This window comes from Pundamilia nyererei, unplaced genomic scaffold (genome assembly GCF_000239375.1).
Source record: "Pundamilia nyererei isolate P.nyererei 1_Seehausen unplaced genomic scaffold, PunNye1.0 scaffold00082, whole genome shotgun sequence".
Lineage (NCBI taxonomy): Eukaryota > Metazoa > Chordata > Actinopteri > Cichliformes > Cichlidae > Pundamilia > Pundamilia nyererei.
In genome coordinates, this window is record NW_005187483.1 from 1,261,858 (window position 1) to 1,285,423 (window position 23,566).

Genomic DNA, 23,566 nt, shown 5'->3' on the forward strand with positions numbered 1-23,566 from the left:
GGTGGCGGGTAGGTTTTCCTGTGGTTTTGTCTCAATTCACACAGAAAAAAAACTCAAAGTGAACCAAAACATGTCACTACAAACCACATGAGAACATTTAGTCTGCTTATTGGTCAGATGTGTCTGGGGCTGGAGCAACAGATGCAAATACAGAAAGAAGGTGCTCTCTTTATAGCATTGACTACGCTAGCTAGTCAATGCTATAAATTACTTGTATAGCTAGTTGCTATCCCACACTAACCATTTGGGTACTCTAAACATGAATGGTATTTTGCCACATCACAAAGGATACCTGGCTAGAGGACGATGTTTCCAACCTTGTTCACTCTAACTTCAGACTCCAAATAACTGAAAAGCCTACAGACTAAATACTAAGCTCCATACTTATTTTTAGAGAAGATTCCTTCGGGGTATATCTGTGGAGTCCCAGCTAACATACATGCTTCACTGACTCTCAGTGGCACTAGCTGCCAGATGAAGCTGCTCCAAAGTCACATGTCTGATAAGAAAAACAGAAAAGAACCTTTACAGAGAAAAAAAAGTGACCATAGTGACCACTACCAGTCAAAGGTTTGGACGCACCTTCTTATTTGATGGTTTTCTTTATTTTCAAGACAATTTGCATTGCAGATTCTCACTGAAGCCATCAAATATATGAATAAAAATATATGGAATTATGAAGCACATATATGTAACTAAATATCTTGATGCATGCTCAATAATCCAGGTAAGTAAATCTCCAAAAGTTGATTCTGTTCATCTGGATGTAGCGTTTTGTGGGAGAAACGTTTCATCACTCATCCAAGTGACTTCTTCAGTCTCAGCTGACTGCAGGTTTCCCCACCCTTATAAACAATAGGCTGGGAGGTCAGTTCCTTAATCTTAATAATTCTAATTCTCATGACCATTGATCAACAACCACTGACCAAAGCCCACTGATCAAAGACCATGAGTACCATTCACAGAGAGTTGGTAAATGGCTGCAATCACAGCATTGTAAGATGGTGAAAGATGTAACCTCTGTAAAGGAAAAAGGGAAAGACCATCTCTGAGTCGAGGAGGGGAACGCTAGTGTTACAGGAAGCCGGGATCCACACCAGCCACACCCAGCTGCTCACACGGACCATGACAGATGGGCTTTGTCAGGGTTCCTTTGTGGATTTGCTCAAATAGATACTAGGAAGCCGCTACTAAGGAAAAGCAACAAGCAGAATAGATTTGTTTGGGACAAGAAACATGAGGATTGGACGTTAGAGTGGAGAAAATCTGTGCTTTGGTCTGATTAGTCTAAATTTGAAATCTGTGGTTCCAGCCACCGTGTTTTTGTACGACGCAGAAACATGCATGATTCCCACCATGAAGCATGGAGGAGGAGGTGTGATGGGGTGCTTTGATGGTGACACTGTTGGGGATTTATTAAAAATTGAAGGCACACTGAACCAGCATGGCTACCACAGCATCCTGCAGCGACACGACATCCCATCTGGTTTGCCTTCAGTTCGACCGTCATTTATTTTTCAACAGGCAATGACCCCAAACACACCTCCGGGCTGTCTAAGGGGTGTTTGACCAAGAAGGAGAGTGATGGAGATCTGCACCAGATGACTTGGCCTCCACAGTTACCTGACCTAAACCCAATCGAGATGGTTTGGGATCTGATGAACCACAGAGTGAAGGCAAAAGGGCCAACAAATATTCGGCATCTCTGGGAACTCCTACAAAACTGTTGGAAAACCATTTCAGCTGACTCATTGAAGCTCATCGAGAGAATGCCAAGAGTGTACAAAGCAGTAATCAAATAAAAGAGTAGCTATTTTGAAGAATCTAAAATATAAATATGTTTTGAGTTATTTGTTTACTACATAATGCCATATGAGTCTACAATGTAAATAGCTATGAAAAGAAAGAAAAATCATTAAATGAGACGGTGTGTCCAAACTTTTGACTGGTAGTGTAGTTCTTGTAAAGGACTTGTTCTTTCAACATGAATAATGTCTTCCTCCAACTGTTTCACACTAGTCCATGTATTGACACCTGCACCCACTGATGACTTGCACTGTGCCACACAGATCACGAGATTTACTTGTAAATCGGATCACTGGCTTTGAAATGAATGCATCCTCACCTCATGCTTGCGACCGCTTTTCATGACACATGAATTTCCATTTGTCAGACCACTTCCTCTGAGCTCACATAAAGGCGACTTTGTGCACCATAGTGTGTTTCAGTCTATTTAGATCAAAGCGAAACAAGAAGAAATGCTCTGCCTCAGGGGTTTCAGTGTTTTCCTCTCATGTGTTGTCCTTCTCATTGTTCAGTCAAGTGAGTTATTTCATCTGTTGTGCATTTGTTTATTTAATACTAATGAATTAATTGATGTAAATATGTCATGGTAATGTTTCTGCTTGTTTCTTATGCTTTGTTTAGTGTTGTGCATGTAGATTGTGTGATCTAAATGTCTTTTAGTTTTACAAAGGAAGGTGTGAAGAGAATTTATCTGTTCATCTCAATGACCTCTTTGAATATTTGTCACTTTAGGTCGTGGTTCTGAGATCATTGGAGGTAATGAAGTGCAGCCACACTCGCTGCCTTACATGGCTCTGCTGGAGAGTGACAAACCGATATGTGGAGGGGTACTAATTGATCAAGCATGGGTCCTGACTGCTGCACACTGTCCTAGGTAGGAATCTTTCCCATTAACATTTGAAAATTGCAATCTTAATTTTTGTTGGCTCTTGCAAAGATGTTGCACTATGATTGTTCAAAATGTCATGCTAGTCAGTAACATTTCCTCTTTATGATGCTCCACTCAGCATTCATTATAGCAGCTATAATCTGGCAGATAGTGACTAAAGAAACCACAAGAGCTCAGGGGTTTGAACACTTCTTTACAAGGAACAAGTGCTGCTCTGCATCACTGTTACCATATTTGTCACTTTCTTAGTCAATAAACCTATTCCATAACTGAACTGTAATTTAACACTGCACCGTTTTTGCTCTTACAGCATTAAGAAGGTGTTGCTGGGGGTGCACTCCATCAAAGCAGATGAAAAAGATTTCCGACAGGTCCGAAAGGTGAAAAAAAGTTTGCCTCATCCCTGCTATGATGGCACGGACAAGGTCAATGACCTCATGTTACTCAAGGTAATGTGACTACAAAAGAATGGAAAAGTGATCCAAGATTGCTGATAATTATATTTAGAGGAATTTATAGAAAATTTGTTTTTGTTGAATTTTCTCAAAGTCAAAATTATACATATAAGGTCAAATATATACATGCACTCTCTCAAATATGATAAATGTGTGTGTTTTGTTGTTTGTTTTTACTAAAAGCAATGATGAACCCATTATGGTTAAATAAGTATTATTTAAATTTCAGCTGGACAAGAAAGTGAAAAAAACCAAAGCTGTAAACTGGCTCACGCTGCCCAAAACCAGTAAGGAGCCGAAAGCTGGCAGCGTCTGTGTGGTGGCTGGATGGGGAACTACTAAAAACAATGTCAATCGAATGTCAGATGTCCTGAGGTCTGTCAATGTTACAGTGATTGACAGAGTGAAGTGCAACTCAGCTGATTATTACAGCCTCAATCCTGTTATCACCAGCAGCATGATATGTGCTGGTTCGAATGGTAGAAACACAGCTGATACCTGTCAGGTATGTACGCCTCACCGTCCACTTCGCTACTTGAACCGTAAACGAGTCGAAAAATAAATGAAAAAATGAACCTAATATTATTGCTCTCTTTGCAGGGGGATTCAGGAGGACCTCTCATGTGCAATGGTGTGCTAGCTGGAATCACTTCCTTTGGACGGATGTGCGGTCTCATTAAAAAACCCGGAGTTTACTCTTTTCTGTCAGAAAAACAACTCAAGTGGATCAAAAATACAATGAAGGGATCTAAAATAGAATGAGTTCTCTGAATCATTCCTGCTTCCATCTTTAAATTAAAGAGGGATACTAAGTTCAGTTGTGTTATTTTGCCACCACGAGTCTACATTTATATCTGTCTATATTTATGATTTTAGGGATGATGTTAAAGCAGAGTGTTACTGAACGTTTGTTGTAAATCAGTGGTTGTCAACCTGTAGAAATATGGTGTGAAATTCAGTTGACTGATAGAAGTGTACTTTTCTGTAATGTACTTTTGTTTTGCATTAGTAACCAATGGTCTGGGTTACTAAATGTAGAAAAAGCAAGCACACCAAGAATCAGATGCCATATTGAGATAAGAGTGTCTAGATAAATGTCTTGCAAAGACAAAGTTATGTCCTGTTTATGTACTTTATGGTTAAATGTATTTCTGTTTTTATATTACTGTGAAGCACTATGTGTATGTGTGAAGAGTGCTATATAAATAAATTGAATTGAATTGAATGATGGTGGTTAGGATTATCCATGATGCATTATAATTTGTTTAGTGACCTGACCTAACTTTGCAGCTATTTTGAGCTACTACAACTTAATACACAGTAAAAAAAAACAAAACCCCACAAAATCAAAAGTTGAAATGACGCTGAAAATGATGAATATTCCACAATCACGAATTGAAAAAGGTAACAGTAAATATATGTTAACTTTTTTTATTATAACCATACTTCTTGTCTGTCAGCGGTTAAATATATATATTAATTTAAGAAGACACAGAACAACAACTTCAGTTAGTGTCTACTCTTTTTTGTCAGAAAAACAACTCAACTGAATCATGAATAAATTAAGCAAACTGAAATTTCATGACTCCAGAGGCATCAACACGATAAACAAGATGGAAATCTTTGACGTCTTGTTGTCATTGCGGTCTCTGTCGGGTCCTCTATCAGAGGCCTGGGAGCTTGAGGGTCCTACGCTGTATCAAAGCTGTTCCTAGGACTGCGCTCTTCTGGACAGAGATCTCCGATGTTGTTCCTGGGATCTGCTGTAGCCACTTGCCTAGCTTAAGAGTCACCGCACCTAGTGCTCTGATTAATACTGGGACCACTGTTACCCTCTCCCTCCACATCTTCTGCAGCTCTCCTCTGAGCCCTTGATACTTCTCAAGCTTCTCGCGTTCCTTCTTATACACACATGTGATTGTAGTTCTGCTGTGGCTAGCCATTTCCACTGCAGGAACTGAAGTCAGATGAGTCAAATATTTGCCTTTGTGGCCGTTCTGTTTACCAAAAATGGACACAGCCACTGTGATAGGTGATGGATTACAATTTAATATTTTAGATGCTGTCACTGCAGATTGCACATATAGATTGACATGTTAGCTTTGAGACATGAAAAGCCAGACCAATATTCTTTCTCTTGGCCAACAGAGAATTACTCCTTTGGAAAAAACAAACAAACAATCACCTAGTTCCTGCAGTGGAAAATGACATATTTACTCCTTTTCCCCTCATTTTTTCTTTTTTGTGAACAAAGACATTTGTTAATTTAAAAAAATGATATTTTCTCTTTTTGCAAATTACATAAAATACCAAGAGAATTATAAGTGCTCCTGTTTGCTTCAGTCAATCACATTTGCTGGAAACACATGAGATAAAACACATTTTTTGTGGACACACAAACCCCATGAAAGTAAAACAACAAAGTGAGATTATTCAACCTGTCAGCCAGAAAGATTCACCACTTCCCGTATTACAAGCCTTAAAAAAGAGAAGGTTGTGAACAACTTTTTCTTGCACATACTGTCTTGGTTGTTGACTTCTCATTCTGAGTAGTATTAATTACAGTAATGTCAACATAGAAAACATCCACTTTATGACTATACATTCAATTAAGTAATTAATTATTAATAATTTGAAAATAATCAGTTCCTTCTTCTTTTGGGCACTACCTTTGAGATGTTTCCTTCAGGATGTATCTGAGGACTGTCTGCTGACAGACATGCCTCATTGTCTCTTACTGGCACTAGTTGACAGGTGAAGCTGCTTCAAAGCTACATGTCTGATAAGGAAATAATCTCTACACCAACTGTAAAGTTATTGTAAAGTGCTTTTTCTTTTAACATCAATACACTCTTCTAGCTTTTTTCATACAAGTAGATTTATGGACACGTACACTCAAGGATGACTCATTGTACACCAGACAGAACAAACCTCAGCAACGACATAGAAAAAAGACATGGTTATGAATACTTGTAAATGCTACCACTATCTTTGAAACAAATGCATTCCCACGCCTTGCTTGAGCCCATTATGCTGAATTTTCAGACCACTTCCTTTGGGCTTAATACATAAAGACGAGTGCGCACCAGAGTGTGTTTTAGTCAAAGCCAAATAAGAAGAAATGTACTGCCTCGGATTTTTCAGTGTCTTGATCTCATGTGTCGTTCTTCTCATTGTTCAGTCAAGTGAGTCATTTCTTCTGCTTTTGATTTATTTAGTGGTTAATTAATGTACATATGTCTAAGTCATAGAAATGTTTTTCAGCAAATTTGTTATGGTTTCTTAGTTGGAGTGTAATTTCACTTTTCCTGATCACTCCTACATGGATTTTAAAGGTTTCATAAATGTTAGAATTTGTATTTGGATGTGCTTCAGGTATTTTGTGTATAGATTCTGTGATCTGTGTCACATAGATGTCTTATAGGCTTGCAAAGTAAGTTGTGCAGAGAGTTTTCTGTCTTTGGTTTAAGCGCTTGTCGACTCATTTGTCTTAGTGATCTCTTTGAATATTTGTCATTTTAGGTGATGGTTCTGAGATTATTGGAGGCAATGAAGTCAAGCCACACTCACTGCCTTTCATGGCTCTGCTTGAGGGTAACAAGGGCAATTGTGGAGGGATACTAATTGATGAAGCATGGGTCCTGACTGCTGCTCACTGTGATAAGTAGGAATCTGAAGCATTTGTTTATGTTTTTACTGGATCACAAAAAAATCCATGTCATCATGGGTATGTAAAATATCATACAAGTCAACATGTTTAAGCTTCATGATATTCCAATCAGCTACATGCCACATCGTGACCTTAGTAATTTTTTTTTATCATGTAACCACTCAGTAATCAGAGAGAAAGCAAATCTTCATTTCTTCTCTATTTGACACTTTCTTGGCCAGTAAACCTATGCCATAATTGAACTTTAATTTAACACTGCATTGTTTTGGCTCTTTTAGAATTAAGAACGTGTTGCTGGGAGTGCACTCCATCAGGAGAGATAAAAAAAAGCAGATCCAAAAGGTGAAAAAAAGTTTTCCTCATCCCTGTTTTGATGCAAAAGACAGGGTCAATGACCTCATGTTACTCAAGGTAAGGTGACTATAACAGAATGGAAAAACGATCCTTAGCGATTTCTACAAAAGTTATGTTTGCTGACATTACATAATACATGTTAAGCATGAAAAGCAAATGTTTATTCAAGATAAACACAACTGCAAAGCCAGGCTGTCACTTATGATTATTTAACTTCAGATGTAAAATAAGGTCTTTCTCATCTTCCCATCTGTTCAAAATTCAACAGCTCAAATTCCACCTGAGACCAGAAAGAGAAAGATGCTTTTCTGCAAAATTTAGATAATTTTTCTTTTTTCATTTAATGTTTGTACGACAGAGCATCAGGGCCGCATTAAGAACAAAAGTATTACTAATCATTTTGAGAATAAAGTGGAAACTTCAAGATAATCTTTAAATCTTGAAACTGTTTTTCAAGAAAAGAGTGGGAAGGTGGAGATTACAGTTGTTGTGTCAAGACACATTGCCACATTTGTCATGCCCTCTTGGAAGAGTGGATTTTGTATAGGATATAACAGTAAGTGTAAGCTGCACAATCCTGAAAACTTCTGGTATTTTGAATTTTTTGTTCAAAATAGAATTACGACTTTAGTCTCTCAATTTTCATTGTGATTAAAGACTGACTTCATGTTGAGTCGGCTTAAGTAGTTTCATTTAAAATAAATGTGGTTTTTTTTAAATTGTTTTTATTTTATCTTATTTATTTATTGTAAAAATTCTATTAAGGCAATGATGAATTCATTATGCTTAAGTAATTATATCTTAAATTTTAGCTTAACAAAAAAGTGAAGAAAACCGAGACGGTTAATTGGCTCAAGTTGGGCAACGCTGTCAAAGATCCTGCAGCTGAAAGCATCTGTGTGGTGGCTGGATGGGGAGCAACTAAAAGCAACGCCGAGCAAATGTCAGATGTCCTGAGGTCTGTCAATGTGACAGTGATTAACAGAGTGAAGTGCAACTCACGTGCCTATTACAACCTCGACCCTGTTATCACCAGCAGCATGATATGTGCTGGATCAGAGACAGCAGATACCTGTCGGGTATGTATGCTTGATAGTCATTTTTACCACTTTAACTGTTAATGATCAGAAAAAATAAACTACTAAATAAATTCAAGTCTATTTCATTCTATTTATATCACAACAACAGTTGTCTTAAAGCATTGTAAGGTAAAGACTGTACAATAATACAGAGAAAACACCAACAATCAGAAGACCCCCTTTGAACAAGTACTTTGGAGACAGTGGGAAGGAAAAGCTGCCTTTTAACAGGAAGAAACCTCCAGCACAGCCAGGTTCAGGAGGGGCAGCCATTTGCCTCGACCAATGGGAGGTAGAGGGAGGAGGACAGGAAAAAGACATGCTGTTGACGAGATTCTTATGGGCAGAGATTATTAATATTTTATAATTAAATGCAGAGTGATGTATAAACAAACAGTGAATGAAGAAAAACTCAGTGACCATCATATTATAATTTTCTCTACAGGGAGATTCAGGAGGACCGCTGTTGTGCAGTGGTGTGTTGACAGGAATCACTTCCTTTGGACCTAAGGAGTGTGGTGACAAAACACACCCTGGAGTGTATGCTTTTCTCTCAGATAAACAACTCCAGTGGATCAAAAAAATTATGACTCAAAATTAGATCTCTCTCTGAGTCTTTTTCCTTCTTAAACCTTTACTATCTGTTAAACGTTTGTTTTTGTTGCATAAATTTAAATACAAATTTTTGTCATCAATGGTCTGCATTTATATGTGTCTATATTTTGAGGTTTAAAGGATTTTATTAAAGCAGATAAGATTTCTCTAAGAGTCTTACTGGACATGAGTGTTCTCAAACAGTGGAGCAGGCCCCACTGATGGGGCACAACGGGAAAATATCGGGTGAAATTAAGTTGAATCAATATGACTGGAAAGCTGTATTTTTGCTATAAAATTCAGCATTTTTTGAATATCTGCCAAAAACTAGTGGTCTAAACGTTTTTAAAAAATAGTAAAAGAAAGAAATGGGATTGAAATGAACTCAAATAAAGCTGCTGAAAATGAGAAGTGCATGATTCTTTGCTAGATGTGCATGTTTTGAAGACAAAGGTATGTCATGTGATATGAAAGATTTCCTCTTTCTATCCTCGAGTGCCTGTCCAATAAATGGGGGTCCAATGATAGTGGTCAGGATCACCCACCATGACGGTTTGTGCTGTGACCGCACCTCAGCTTCAAAAAAGTGACATTTGCACGCATTTATATGAATGGTGATATGTCACCACATGGTCCCGCACTTTATTCACTGTCATCTTGGAAAGTGTCAATAGAATTACAGTCTCGTCCTCTTCACCATTTAGCCATCTAGGCGAGCAAGTGTAACTGGAGTTAATTTTTTTTTCTAGACCATCAAACACAAATTCAAATAGTCTATGTGCACTTGCCTGTTTAGAAAACAAGAATAAACGAACTGTGCATAAATCCAGCATGTATATGACCGGTGACCGGCCATATTTGTCATATTGTTGCCAAATTTGCAAGTGATGTGTCAAATATGATTGTCAGTCTTGGTATATATTAACATATAAAATTAAACTTTAGTAAACAATTAAAACACTGCTGCCTGAAAAACCTTGACCACTGGATCCACCATAGAGGGTTCATTTTGTGTCACTGCACCCGTTGAGTTTATGATAGACACAAATATTTGTTAAATTTGTGACCCTCACCAAGTACCTCTCTTTACTATAATTCGTTGTATTACTTGAGTAATTCTGATAACACGATCCAAAATCAGCATTTGTTCAGTTTCACCAGGAAGATGAAAGTTTTGCGTTGACCATTAACCCTGTAAGACTCATCCCATTCAACCCCAACCCATTTTTGGGGGGAACTTAGATGTTTATTAACCCTTATAACAAAATACACTTTTTTTTGCTATATCATGTTGTTCATGACATATATTTATTATATATTTATAATATTTTTTTGTGTGTCGCATTTGATACATTGGGCTTTTTTTTTTCAACTTTTTGTTAACAACAATGTTAATGTTAGACAAAAAAAAAGAGTTTTGTCCATAACATTTTGAAATTATGACAAGTATTGATCATGTTGATGAGATAGAAGTCTCAGAAACTCAGGTATCAAATATGATACAAAGGGCTTTATAGGGTTAATATAAACAGATTAATGAGTGTAGAATGTGCATGGATTGAAGAGATGTAGCATTTCAACAGTAAATTTTAATAAACCTGTGCATTGTGAACAGATTTAGTGCTCATTTCAACTGTCAAATGTACGAATATACAGTGAGTAAAATAAGTACTGAATATCTCCCCAATTTCCTAAAAAAAGGGCGCATATGAATATGAAATTCTCACCAGATATCAGTAAAAATCCATCCAGTCCACACATGCAAATAAATCAAACCATAGAAGTCCATATGTTGTATGTAATAATGAGAATGGACACAGGACACAGAATGTCAGTCTGCCCCAGGGAAGCTGTGGCTACAACTGTAGCTTGCCTCCACCAGTGTGTGAATGTGAGAGTGAATAAATAGTGGCATTGTAAAGCGATTTGAGGCCCCCGAAAAACGCTATATAAATGCAATCCATTATTTTATTATTACAGGGTAAAAAAAGTATTGAGCATGCAAAGAAAGGGCAAATTCAGCTGGGTAAGTCCCAACTGATGGCCTGTAAAAAAGGAGGCTCATTAGCAAGGTGTCACAGAAGAAACATGTCATGATGGATAAAATCAGTGGCCTTTGCAAACTTATTGTTGCAAAACATACTGATGACACTGGTTACAGTAGAACGTCTGAACTACGGAAGGTTTCAGTGAGCGCTGCTGGGGCCATAATCTGGAAGTGGAAATGAAACAACATAATTTCACATCAACCACGACCAGATGCTCCCCACAAGAGTTCAGACATAGGACTGAGCCAAGAGCCAAGAACCAATTGTGGACAGCTACAGAAAGACCTGGAATCTGTAGTTAGAATTGTTTGAAAGAAAAACAATAAGCAATGCACTCAACCGCCATGACCTATGTACACGCTCACCATGTAAGACTCCATTGAAGAGTAAATGTTATAAGAAGGCAACAAGTACTGAATGGAGTGAAAGTGGGACTTCTTGTTATGCTGTTGGAATGAGCACAAGGAGAGGTTACTGTAGGCAGGCAGGCAAAGTCTGTGGAACAGCAGAGAGCAGGTGAGTGACATCCAAAGCAGTCAAGTGACTGGAGTGAAGACTCAGGAGCAAGTGTTTGTCGGTGCTCACTTTTTCTGGAGGCAAAGATTTGGAATTATATTTATGTTAAAAGTTCTGTATGAAAAAAATCAAAATAACAAGCAAATTATTTAGTTTTTACAAACACTAGTATTCATTGATACGTTACACAATTCCTTGTGCAGAAATTCAAAAATCCATATGTGAAGAGTTCAGCAGCCAAGGCCACAAAGAAGCCATTGCGCACACCAGAGTGTGTGCTTTGGAAGCGCTGCAGAAGATTTCCTCTCTCCTTCATGCTCTTGAAACTGAAATCAACTGACTATTGACTGTTTGGGGGGCAGAGCATAAACAAAATGGGGGTCCTAATGTGGTTGGTCGCTTTGATTGACAATTCAGGTTACTGCATTAAACAGAATTATACTTTGGCACCAATATAAGTGCCTTTTTAACTTGGAGCTATATGAATAAAAGTAAATTGAATTCAGTTAATCCATTCTTGATTTTTAATAAAAACCTTAAAACTACAATCCTTAAAACTTCAATTTAATCCCCTCTCTCATATAGAAACTACAGAAAATTGTTATTATTTATGATAAATCTGACCACTTGCTTTGAAACAATATCACCAGTTCATCAGCTAGCATGTGTAAGTTTTGCTGACTCATTATTTTCCATGATCAAACCACATCCTTCAAACTCAGCGTATAAAGCTATGCATCAAAGTAAATTTCATGGCATTCGGCATCTAATCAAAGAGGGGTAAGACAAAATGTTCTGCCTGAAGAATTTCAGTCTTTTAATCTCATGTTTGATTTTCTTCATCATCCAGTCAAGTGAGTAATATTTTCTATTGCACATTCATTCATTACACAGAATGCAAGGGCATTACTTTCAGTATTGCAAAGCCGCTGGCATTTCTTGTGTTTTACTCATCTGTTCCTTCTTTCATTTTTAAGTTCTTGACTTGATTATCTTGTGATTTAGTTATTTAAGTGAATATTTTCTTTTAATTTTAGGTCATGGTTATGAGATTATTGGAGGGAAGGAAGTCAGGCCACACTCCCTGAGTTTCATGGCTTACTTGAAAAGTAAAAAGTCTTTCTGTGGGGGGATATTAATCCATCCACAATGGGTCCTGACTGCTGCCCACTGCACTAAGTACAGACTTACTCTTCTGACATCAAATCAAAATATATTAATATTTTTAACAGACTGTGAAAAATAACACATTGTGTGTTTTTTTAAATACATTTTTATAATATATACATAATAATATAAAATAATATATACATATAACATATGTCTACATATAAAATACTGTCAGTAATCCTTTCACTGATACTGTGAGTACAAATATGCTAAAACTTCACATCTTCAGTGTAAATAATTTACATAATTACTTATCATGTTAATAGTAGGCACAATCAAATCAGCGTCTCCTTAAAAATGTATTTGAATAAACTCATGGCGGAAGCGACCACATTTCAGTGTTGCTTTTATTACTCTCGGTTGCTGTCACTTTTCACACCCTGCTTCAGTTTTTCACCTCGCAGTTGCTCACTTCCCCTACAACAACTAAGAAAGGACCTAGTTCACCCTTTTAAAGCAGGCGCAGCGTGATCGCTGATGACGCTCAGGTGCGTCCACCTCGCCCCACTACAGCATTGCTTTTAAAAATCCCTCAGATTTTTCTGCCGTTTTTAAGGACAAGCCTCAGCTCTCAGGAAAAAAGCCTGTAAGACACGAGTATGTTTGACTGCTTTGCACATTAATGAAAATAGAGGTTGATAACATTCCAAAAAATGACAATAGACAAAATCTGTTCATATTCTAACCCTCATCACCCTACACCCATGAAAGTAATTTTTCAGTAAAACCCATAACGCAACCACCTCTAATAATATGCATATAACAAAATATAGAGTTAATTTATCTTATCACTGTCCTCCCCTATGAAGCTTTTATATATGTTAACTTTACTCTGTATTTTTTTCTTTTACAGTATTAGTGAGGTGATCCTGGGAGCACACTCCATCAAGAAAGAGGAAAAAGATTCGAAACAATTCCGAGAGGTTAAGAAACAATTTCCTCATCCTGACTTTTGTAATATATTAAAGGGCAATGACCTCATGTTGCTCAAGGTAAGGTCAATATTCACTGTACAATTCACAATACTAAATGAAGCAAAGACGCAACCCTGTAATTCAAACGCTTTTTCAAGAAAACCCACTTAGAGGAATTTGTTTAAAATGGGGCAGTAAATTAAAGTGCACAATTTTTTTAGAGCTTTTAATCACATGAGATTTGATTTAGTGTTACATGTTTTTTATGTTACATAAAACATTTCTATTTGTGAAAAGACAATTGAAATATGTAACAATATGAATAATATGAAATGTTAGACAGCTCAGGACCTAACATTTACTTTTCTTCTTTTCTTTACTTACTCTTCTTACATAGTTGAAACATGTTTTTAAAGTCAAAACATTGTAAGCTAGTACTGACCAATGAGTAATAACTGACTGTTAAAAATTAGCAATCTGTTTATTAACTGACTCTCATTTGGTGTTGGCTCGCTGCAGTCCAGTATCACGACACTACACTCACTGTTGAAATTACCAGCTAATTATATTTAAAGTATTGATTAATTTTATCTTTAGGGATTTTCTATCTTAGCTCTCAGCCATGTTGCTAGCATCATGCTTTATCCCCTGTTCCTCTGGCACTTTCCTGCTTAGTGTGCCACACTACTAGTTTTAGTAATAATGACACTTGTAGGAAGTGTAACCTAGTTTGGGGGTGAGCTGCTCCAAGTGCTCCAGTTACCTCATGGACAACTTTTGAATCAACCTCCACATCTTCTGTAGTTCCTCTCTCAGCCCTTGGTATTTCCTAAGCTTCCCATGTTCCTTCTTCCTGATGTTGCTATCACTTGATATAGCTACATCTATTACTGCAGCCTTCTTTCTTTACTTAGTCCCACAGGGTCTTAGCTTGGTCATTCTTAACCACCCTAGAGGGTGTATTCCATTTTGACCATGGGACATCCAGGCCATACTCAGCACAAATATTCCTGTATATTAAGCCAGCGGCTTAGTTAGGGCGTTCCATGTATGCACCCTGCTGTTATGTTCTGTCTTATTTACTTATTTTATACCTATATAAAGGGGCGATCGTGGCTCAAGAGTTGGGCGTTCGCCTTGTAATCGGAAGGTTGCCGGTTCGAGCCCCGGCTTGGACAGTCTCGGTCGTTGTGTCCTTGGGCAAGACACTTCAGCCGTTGCCTACTGTTGGTGGTCAGAGGGCCCGGTGGCGCCAGTGTCCGGCAGCCTCACCTCTGTCAGTGCGCCCCAGGGTGGCTGTGGCTACAATGTAGCTTGCCATCACCAGTGTGTGAATGAATGGGTGGATGACTGGATATGTAAAGTGCTTTGGGGTGCTTAGGGACTAGTAAAGGGCTATATAAATACAGGCCATTTATATAAACATAATACATAGATAATCATTATCAATATGCAAATCTTCTTTTTTTCAGCTTAACAATCCAGTGATGGAAACCAAAACAGTGACATTTCTCAAGCTGGGCAAAACTCTCAAAGACCCTGTAGCTGGCAGCAACTGTCTGGTGGCTGGATGGGGAAAAACTGAAAAGAAGAATAGGTCGGATGTCTTGTTGTCTGTCAATGTGACTGTGATTGACAGAAAGAAGTGCAACTCTCGTGGTTATTACAACCGCAACCCTGTTATTACTAGTGACATGATATGTGCTGGTTCAAATGGAAACGCTAAGGCTAGTACATGTAATGTAAGTATATATTAGTAAGTTGCTTTGTAATATGAAATTGTAAATTGCAATAAAGCGCAAGACCTTTTTGGCTTTTTTAAATCTCCAGAATAGTTAAAACACCCCCCAAAAATGTCAAACATTTGTTCTTGCTGCAGGGGGATTCAGGAGGGCCACTGCTGTGCAATAAAGAGCTGGTTGGAGTCACTTCTTTTGGACCTGTAGTGTGTGGCGAGATAAATGAACCTGCAGTCTTCTCATTTCTCTCCAAAAAACAACTCAAGTGGATCAAAAAAACAACGAAGTCATCTGAATTTTAAGGAATCCACAGGAATCAGTCCACATAATTTAATGAACACGAGCATCTTTGTAATCTTCCTTGTTAAATCTGTTACTGCTGTTCCTGTAGACCACTGACTTGAGCATTATTAATATTATCATTTCATTCTTTTACATTTTTATTTTTGATCTCTGCACATATATGACAGATCCTTATTATTGTTAGTCCTTATCATTGCACAAACTTTTCCTTTTCTTTGTTTTTCAATCCCCAAGTAACCCCAAGAATATGAGTACTCCTGTTTGCTGCATTTGAAGGCTACCTCTGCAATAAAAGCATACAAATGTTTTTTTTTGTTTTGTTTTTTTAATCTACATACAAAACTCATGAAAGTAAAGCAACAAAGTGAAATTATTCAGCCTGCCAGTTAGAAAGATTCACCAGCTCCTGTTTTATATACTGAAACTGAAACTGAGGCTTGTGAACTGATTTTGCTTTGATGTAGATAAATTACTGAGCATGCTTTCTTATTTGTTCATTTTTCATTCTGATTACTTGTGCTCAGAAACCACTGACCAATCTTTTTCCACACGTTACTTTTTTTATTTTACTTTTAGATAATTCAGTCCTGGGCCACTCCTCCTGTTACAGAGCTGTGGTTATATGGTTATATAAAACTGCTTGATAAGCTAAAACAAAACTAAAAAATTGAGTAACCTTGTAAAGTAGCTGGGATGGATGGATGGATGGATGGATGGACCTTGTAATGTTGAAGGGAAAAGGCAACCATATCTATGAAATTCCATGCCTTTTATTTGAGCTCTATTGTATTGAGGGGCGATCGTGGCTCAAGAGTTGGGAGTTCGTCTTGTAATCGGAAGGTTGCCGGTTCGAGCCTCGACTTGGACAGTCTCGGTTGTGTCCTTGGGCAAGACACTTCACCCGTTGCCTACTGGTTGCCTCAGAGGGCCCGGTGGCGCCAGTGTCCGGCAGCCTCGCCTCTGTCAGTGCGCCCCAGGGCAGCTGTGGCTACAATGTAGCTTGCCATCACCAGTGTGTGAATGTGTGCGTAAAAGCGTTTTGGGGTCCTTAGGGACTAGAAAAGCGCTATACAAATACAGACCATTTACCATATTGTAATTCATCCACAGGGATAATTTGCTGGACAGTGTGTGTGATAACGTCATGTAGAAGAAGAAGGACTTGGCACATCATGCTCCACAAAACAATAGTAACCAGCTATAGTGTATCCGAAAAGCATTCACAGTGCTTCACTTGTTCCACATTTTGGCTACGCTCACACTGCAGGTCTTAATGCTCAATTCCGATTTTTTTGATCAAATCCGATCTTTTTGTCTGGTTGTTCACACTACAAATAAAATGTGACAGCAAACGCACTTTAGTGTGAACGTTCACGGCCCTCAAAGCGGCCCGCATGCGCAAAAGAAGACGTCACACACAACACGCTCTGTTTACGAAAGTAAAAATGGCGGCTACAGAGCTAGTAGGTGTTGTTGCAGCAGTCTATCAATTTCTGCACAGTCGTAACCGACAGAATTTTGACAAATTAATTAGAGAAAGAAGGACACTGAGAAAAAAGAGAGCCCGTGCTTTAACAATGGCCGCCATGCTTTCTTGTTTGTCTTCTCCAGTGCTGATAATTGGCGTCTGTCTTGTGTCAGTGACGTAAAAGACCGATTTAATGTGATATGACCATTCAAACAGCAGTCGCGTTCTAAAACATCAGATATTTATCGGATTCAGTACCACATACCGAAGTGACCTAGGTCGGATTTGAAAATATCGGATTTGTGCTGTTCAAACTGTCATACCAAAAAAGTCAGATTTGATGCTCTTTCGCCTGCAGTGTGAACGTAGCCTTTGTCATGTTAGAGCCGTATTCCAAAATGGATCAAATTCATTTTTTCCCAGAATTCTACACACAGTACTCCATCATGAAAAAGGGGACAAACTTTGCTTGAAATTCTTGCAAATGTATTAAAATAAAAAACAAAAATATATCATGCATTTAAGTATTCAGAGCCGTTGCTCGATACTTTGTTGAAGCACCTTTGGCAGGAAATATATCCTGAAGTAATTTTGAGTAAGATGCTGCAAGCTTGGCATACTTGTTATTGGGCAGTTTCTCACATTTTTGTATGCAGAACCTGTCAGACTCCATCAGACTGGATGGGGAGAGTTGGTCCACAGCCATTTTCTGTTTTCTTCAGAGATATTAAATCAGGCTCAAGTCTGGGCTCTGGCTGGGCCACTAAAGACATTCACAGAGTGGTCCCTAAGCCAATCCTCTGTTATCCTGGCTGTGTGCTTTGGTTCGTTGTCCTGTTGGAATATGAACTCTCCCCAAAGTCCAAAGTACAGTGCTATGGAGCAGGTTATCATCAAGGATGTCTTTGTATATTGCTGATTTTATCTTTGCCTTGATTCTAACTAGTCTCCCACTTTTTTTCCTTTTACAGAAAAATATCCCCACTGCATGGTGCTGACACTGCCGTGCTTTGCTGTAGGAATGGTATTGGCCAGGTGATGAGCAGTACCTGTTTTCTTCCAACCCTGATGCTTGGCATTCAGCCCAGTTTCAGCCCAGTCTTTGTTTCATTAGACCAGATGTGGTCTTTTTTGATAGTTCGATGGTCTAAAGCACCCGAAGGACTCTAGTGAAGGTGAGTCCTTCGGTGAGCCTCCCAGGCTTGTTTGGGTAGCTGTGGCGGTATTCTCTGACCATGGAAGGGTCCAGAATGCAGACGGAGGCATCCAAAATCTCTCTTCTGGACCCCACAAAATCCACAAGATACTGATATTGATATTGAAGGCTCTTTACTACAATTGCTTGTATGTGTATATGCACTCTTTATAATTGTCAGGGATCTGGGTTTGAGGGATCCAGGGTTCTTGAGCAGTGTGGACTCATTATCATTATTATTATTATTATTGTGTGTTTTAGCTGCACTGAGCTGCCTTGCTGTGTCCTAAGTTGTAGGAATAGGCAGGTGTGTGTTGGGATGTTTGTTTGTCTGCGGTTGGCACTGTTTCCTGTAGGCTGGGTGACAGGCACCTGCAGGCCTGGTGGGTGTGGCCCTGGTAGGGGGCTGACCACACCTGAAGACCATGCCATGCACCTGCTGCTGCTGAGGCTCGTAGGGGGAGCAATTTAAGAGTATGATGGAGCTCCCTCTGGCGTGGGATTATTGCGTGAGACTCCAAGTCAGTCTTCAAGTCAGTGTTGAAGACTAGTTATGTGGTGTCTTGATGGCTGTTTCTATTGTGTCTCAGGAGGAGCGTGGAACGCCAGATAGCAGCAGGCATGGGGAATGCAGAGACACGGGAGTGGAGAGCACAGAACACGGATGTTTTGGGAGAAGACACGACACGGGAGTCAGGGGAGCGCATGGGGATTTATTCTGTGGATTATTAACTGCACTATAAATAAACGCACTGTTCAGCATAAGGAGTCCGGCATTTGGGTCCTCATTCCCCACTTCCCCGACTGTGACAATAATTATTTATTTATTTTCTCCTCCTGTTCTCCCTCTTTTTTAAATACCAGCTTTACCACAGAAGAGAGTTGAATACATCCATTATGTTCTATCCTATTCTGTCCTTGTCTTGTTTTTTTAAAATAATATTAAAATACAAATATGATTATTTTTTCTGTGATAATGAATTTTTTAAAAGACTTAATGTAAACTTCACAAAAAGACAACCTCAAATGTTTTACTGAGCTTTTGTTTTACACAGTTCCAGAGCATTGTTTGCAATTATTCACTATGTTTGAGTCCATTCATGGTTTTATGATTTCAACATGTCTGTGAACAGTGTGTCTTTTTTCATTGTTTATTCTGCAAATCATTTTTTCCTCTGGTTAATAAGATGACATTTTAGAAAGCAAATGTGAAAGTGTCAGTGACTTACTGACATATCTGCACCCAGTGACAACGTTCTCGGAATCACGTAAAGAAACCCACCATCGCACAGTAAATAAACAAAATGGTCATTATTCGTGGTAAATTCAACCAGAGTTCTTGAAATGATGTAAGCTTGAACCTTTTGCAGCCAGACCACATCCTTTCAGCTCAACATAAGTTGTGCATTACAGCTATGATCAAGGTTTCAGTGCATTCAGCATCTGATAAGGAGAGGTAAGAAGAAATGTTCTGCCCAAGAGATTTCAGTATTTTCATCACATGTGTGATTCTCTTCATCATCCAGTCTGGTGAGCAGTGTTTTCTGTTGAATTTGCCTTTTGCTCCATTATGTAAACATGCACAATGCAAACTCACATTACTGAGGTCTTTCAGTCTTACAAAGCAGTTTGTTGAGATGCAGTGTGCTTCTTTCTTTTGCTCATCTGTTCTTGACTTCAACATCCAGTGACTGGACATTTGTATTTTGTTTTAGGTCATGGTTCTGAGATCATTGGCGGGAAAGAAGTCAAGCCACACTCGCTGCCTTTTATGGCTCTGCTGGAGGGTGATGGAGCAATGTGTGGAGGAATATTAATTGATCCAACATGGGTCCTGACTGCTGCTCACTGTCCGAAGTAGGAAATTAAATCGTACTTTTATTACAATTTTCAAGCTTTAAAATGTTAAAATGCAATTTAATACAGTTGTTTTGTGTATATGCCAGTCAACAGTATATTTATTATTCTGATGCTTATGGACTTTATTTACAAAAGATAAAATTTTTGCCGCATCTGGCTTTCATTATGGAAACACACACACACATTCAGTATATCTACCTTTTAAATAAACAGTTGATCTCTTACTGAACTATCAGACCTTTTTAAAAAGACACACATGCACATACACATGCAGACACACACTGAGATACAGAATTATGACAGATTTTCTGATGACATCATATTTACTCTGTTTGGCTTATGTGACCAGTGTGTCTACAGTATTATAGATGAAAGATATAGAAACTGTAGAGCTAATGTGCATACTTTGAGGTTTATTTTTATCAACAGCATAGTATTAAACAATCTCATTTTACACATTTTACAAAGATAGATCTTTCACAGAGATGCTGTAAGGAATTTTATTTATAAAGCACTAACAACCAAACAATGATCTATAAATTTTTATTAACCTGTTCTATAAACAAACTATCATCACCACAAAGTGTTGTTGATGTTTTTTTCTCTTCCAGTATAAGTACGGTGATCCTGGGAGTGCATTCCATCAAGAAAAAGAAAAAGAAAGAGACACGTTTAAGGCAGGTCCAAAGGGTTCAGAAATGTGTTCGTCATCCCAGCTATTCTGAAGAAACAAAAGTCAATGACCTCATGTTGCTGAAGGTAAGGTGATAATTGAATGTCCAACAGTGAGCAGAGCAAAGATTCAGCAATGTGAATTAAAAAGGAATCTAAAATAACATATCTGAGCTTCAGATAAGAAATGGTCTAAATCAAACAAAATCAAAGTCTCTTTTCTTCTATTTTCAGTTGCTGTTTATTCAAAATGCTGTTAATCAAACACTTTGTGTGCCTGTTATACTCTTCCAAGGCTCTCGCATGTCCCTATGTTGTTTTAACAATACCAACACTTTTAGTAGCTATAATTAAGGTTCATTGCAAACACTGTAATTTATTCTAATCTGTTCTGTGACTGATTCTGAGTATCAGACAAATTTTATAAAAAGCCCATATTCATTAAAACATCCTTCCTTTCTGCTGTGACTAAAAAATAGCAGTTTTGTTGATCTTCAACCTTCAAAGCCCTCATGCTCAAGTAAACAGGGTATTGAATTCTTAATCTGGCCATTGCATAGACTGCATGCTTTTCAAGTGGTTACCTGAAAGCATCCAGTCATACTCAAGCCCCTTAAGGTCAAAAAATGGAAACACTTTAACATTTTTCACTGACTCTGGCTGGTTAAATTCATGTCACTAAATTCACAATTAACCCCCTCTTTACTTTTAAGGTTAGTCTTAAAGATTTCCTTTTTGATAAAGCTTAAAAGATCACGTTGACTCCTTGAAGCAAATTGTAGAGAAAGGAGGCTTCAGTTTTTGCATTACTGCATATAGTTCTTTTATTAAGAAAAATCTTTGTAAAGATACGTATACACAATTTATATCCTATGTTATGTTTCTTTTTAATCTTATTTCAGCTTAATGAACCAGTGCAGGAAACCAAAACGGTGAATTGTCTCCAGCTACATAAACATGTCAAAGACCCTGCAGCTGACAGCAACTGTCTGGTGGCTGGATGGGGAAAAACTGAAAAAAACAAACTATCAGATGTCCTTATGTCTGTTAATGTGACTGTGATCGATAGAGTAAAGTGCAACTCTCGTGACTATTACAACCGCAACCCTGTTGTCACCAGTGACATGATATGTGCTGGTTCAAAGGGTAAAAAAAAGACTGATACCTGTAAGGTAAGGATCATGCATATTTTTTGTGCTTGAAGACCCGCTGCCACCTTGAAAGTTGTAAATAATTCAAAAGCGATTGCTCTTTCTGCAGGGGGATTCAGGAGGGCCACTGTTGTGCAATGGAGTGCTAGTTGGAGTCACTTCTTTTGGACCTAAAGAGTGTGGTAACATAAAAAAACCTGGAGTCTATTCTTTTCTCTCAGAAAAACAACTCAAGTGGATCAAGAATACAATGGGTGCCCCTAAAATGTGATACCGACATCAATGCAGATATGAGCTAACAGCCAGATATGAATCTTTGATGCTGTTAAACATGCCACTGCTGGGTCCACTTGATCTATTATTTTTCATTTAATGGCTTCTGTTTCATCTTTTATAGAGTAGTTTCCTTGCTTGCTATAATCTTTACAGACTATTGAAAGCATCAGCACATCTATTACATGAACAGGCGTTTGTTTAAACATCATATAACTGGAAGTGGGTTCATCACCCTTTCCCTTGCAGGAACTTGGGTGAGATATCTATAACCAGTGATTTTAGTATTGTGTAGGAAAAGATTGACTGTCCAGTATTTTAGCAATTGTCATTGCACACCATACATAAACATGGATACATAGCTTTCACACCTGAAAAGATAAGCAAATGTAAAAGTGCCTTAAATCTGCATTGTTTCTACTTTACTTTCTGTATTGTTTTTTGACTACACTTTCTTCTTTTTCTACTTTCTAATAAAGCAAAATTTTAAAAGGAATCACTGTTTATTTCATTGTTTTTACTATAGCTCTTTCAAATTTCCAATTTCTCAAACATAATATATGTCATATAAAAAACGTATCTGATTTTAGAATGCTACATTCTTCAAAGTAATGGACATAGAGCCCACCTTACATTTTAAGATACATAGTTAATAAAAGTTATAAATACAGTACTTGAACTTAATATGTCTCTCTCCAGACATGTGACATATGTCCATATGATTGGCAAACTTGTCCCGTACTTTTGCAAGCATGTCTAGAGCCACTGTAACCAGATACCAGTGAATGGCTGTGGAATTAAATCACTTACACAGTAAAGATGATATCTTGTAATTTATTTTCTTCTTTCTTCTGTAGTAATGTCAACACAAGAGACATTCACTTCTAGAAGAACAAGCATAATAAGCCTCTGACTAAGAGCAAACCACAAAAAATAATGCTAAGACCCTGCACAGGAAGAGTGCAAAATGTCATGACATACCACAAGTGTCATCCATGACAAGGGGCAGTCTCAATTTGTGAGTTAGACGTTTTACCTTAAATGATGCTGTTCTTTCATTGCTGTCTGCTGATGACAACCAATTAGCTGCACTGCGAGTTGAGAATAGTTAAAGAATAAGAATAACTTCATTGATCCTAAAGGGAAAGTAACCAATCTACTTAGCCCTCTAAATACATCTCAGCATTACTGTAACATGAACAGTCCGAAAATATTATAAATAATATCTTTACTTGTAAGACCATGAGCTTCATGTGACACTGATGCTCAGTTTCTTACTATACCATTAGTTAGAGTTCTTTGCAGTGTCGAAAAAAGAAAGAAAAGCCGCTGCATCTCTGAAAGTCTCCATGTGTTCAACAACTGACATATATTATGCCCCTATCATGGTCTAAACCAGTCAGAGATAGT

At 38.0% G+C, this 23,566-nt stretch overlaps 4 protein-coding genes across 4 annotated transcripts; all 4 read left to right on the top strand.

Annotated features, from left to right (window-relative positions):
- The first annotated feature begins 2,248 nt into the window (after positions 1-2,248).
- Positions 2,249-4,020, top strand: LOC102209188 (granzyme A-like). The gene is made up of 5 exons (XM_005738157.1): positions 2,249-2,322; positions 2,539-2,680; positions 3,006-3,144; positions 3,380-3,655; positions 3,751-4,020. The coding sequence occupies exons 1-5, from the start codon at positions 2,259-2,261 to the stop codon at positions 3,910-3,912; spliced, it is 783 nt and encodes a 260-aa protein (XP_005738214.1). The 5' UTR covers positions 2,249-2,258; the 3' UTR covers positions 3,913-4,020.
- A 2,251-nt stretch (positions 4,021-6,271) lies between these two features.
- On the top strand, positions 6,272-8,854 carry LOC102209480 (granzyme A-like). Its single transcript, XM_005738158.1, has 5 exons — positions 6,272-6,335; positions 6,673-6,814; positions 7,099-7,231; positions 7,987-8,253; positions 8,699-8,854. Exons 1-5 carry the CDS (start codon positions 6,272-6,274, stop codon positions 8,852-8,854), a joined length of 762 nt encoding a protein of 253 aa, XP_005738215.1.
- A 3,347-nt stretch (positions 8,855-12,201) lies between these two features.
- LOC102209767 (granzyme A-like) lies at positions 12,202-15,563 on the top strand. Its single transcript, XM_005738159.1, has 5 exons — positions 12,202-12,265; positions 12,449-12,590; positions 13,435-13,573; positions 14,968-15,237; positions 15,375-15,563. Exons 1-5 carry the CDS (start codon positions 12,202-12,204, stop codon positions 15,534-15,536), a joined length of 777 nt encoding a protein of 258 aa, XP_005738216.1. The 3' UTR covers positions 15,537-15,563.
- A 4,087-nt stretch (positions 15,564-19,650) lies between these two features.
- Positions 19,651-22,508, top strand: LOC102210049 (granzyme A-like). The gene is made up of 5 exons (XM_005738160.1): positions 19,651-19,730; positions 19,916-20,057; positions 20,672-20,819; positions 21,635-21,904; positions 21,993-22,508. Exons 1-5 carry the CDS (start codon positions 19,667-19,669, stop codon positions 22,152-22,154), a joined length of 786 nt encoding a protein of 261 aa, XP_005738217.1. The 5' UTR covers positions 19,651-19,666; the 3' UTR covers positions 22,155-22,508.
- The last annotated feature ends 1,058 nt before the right edge of the window (positions 22,509-23,566 follow it).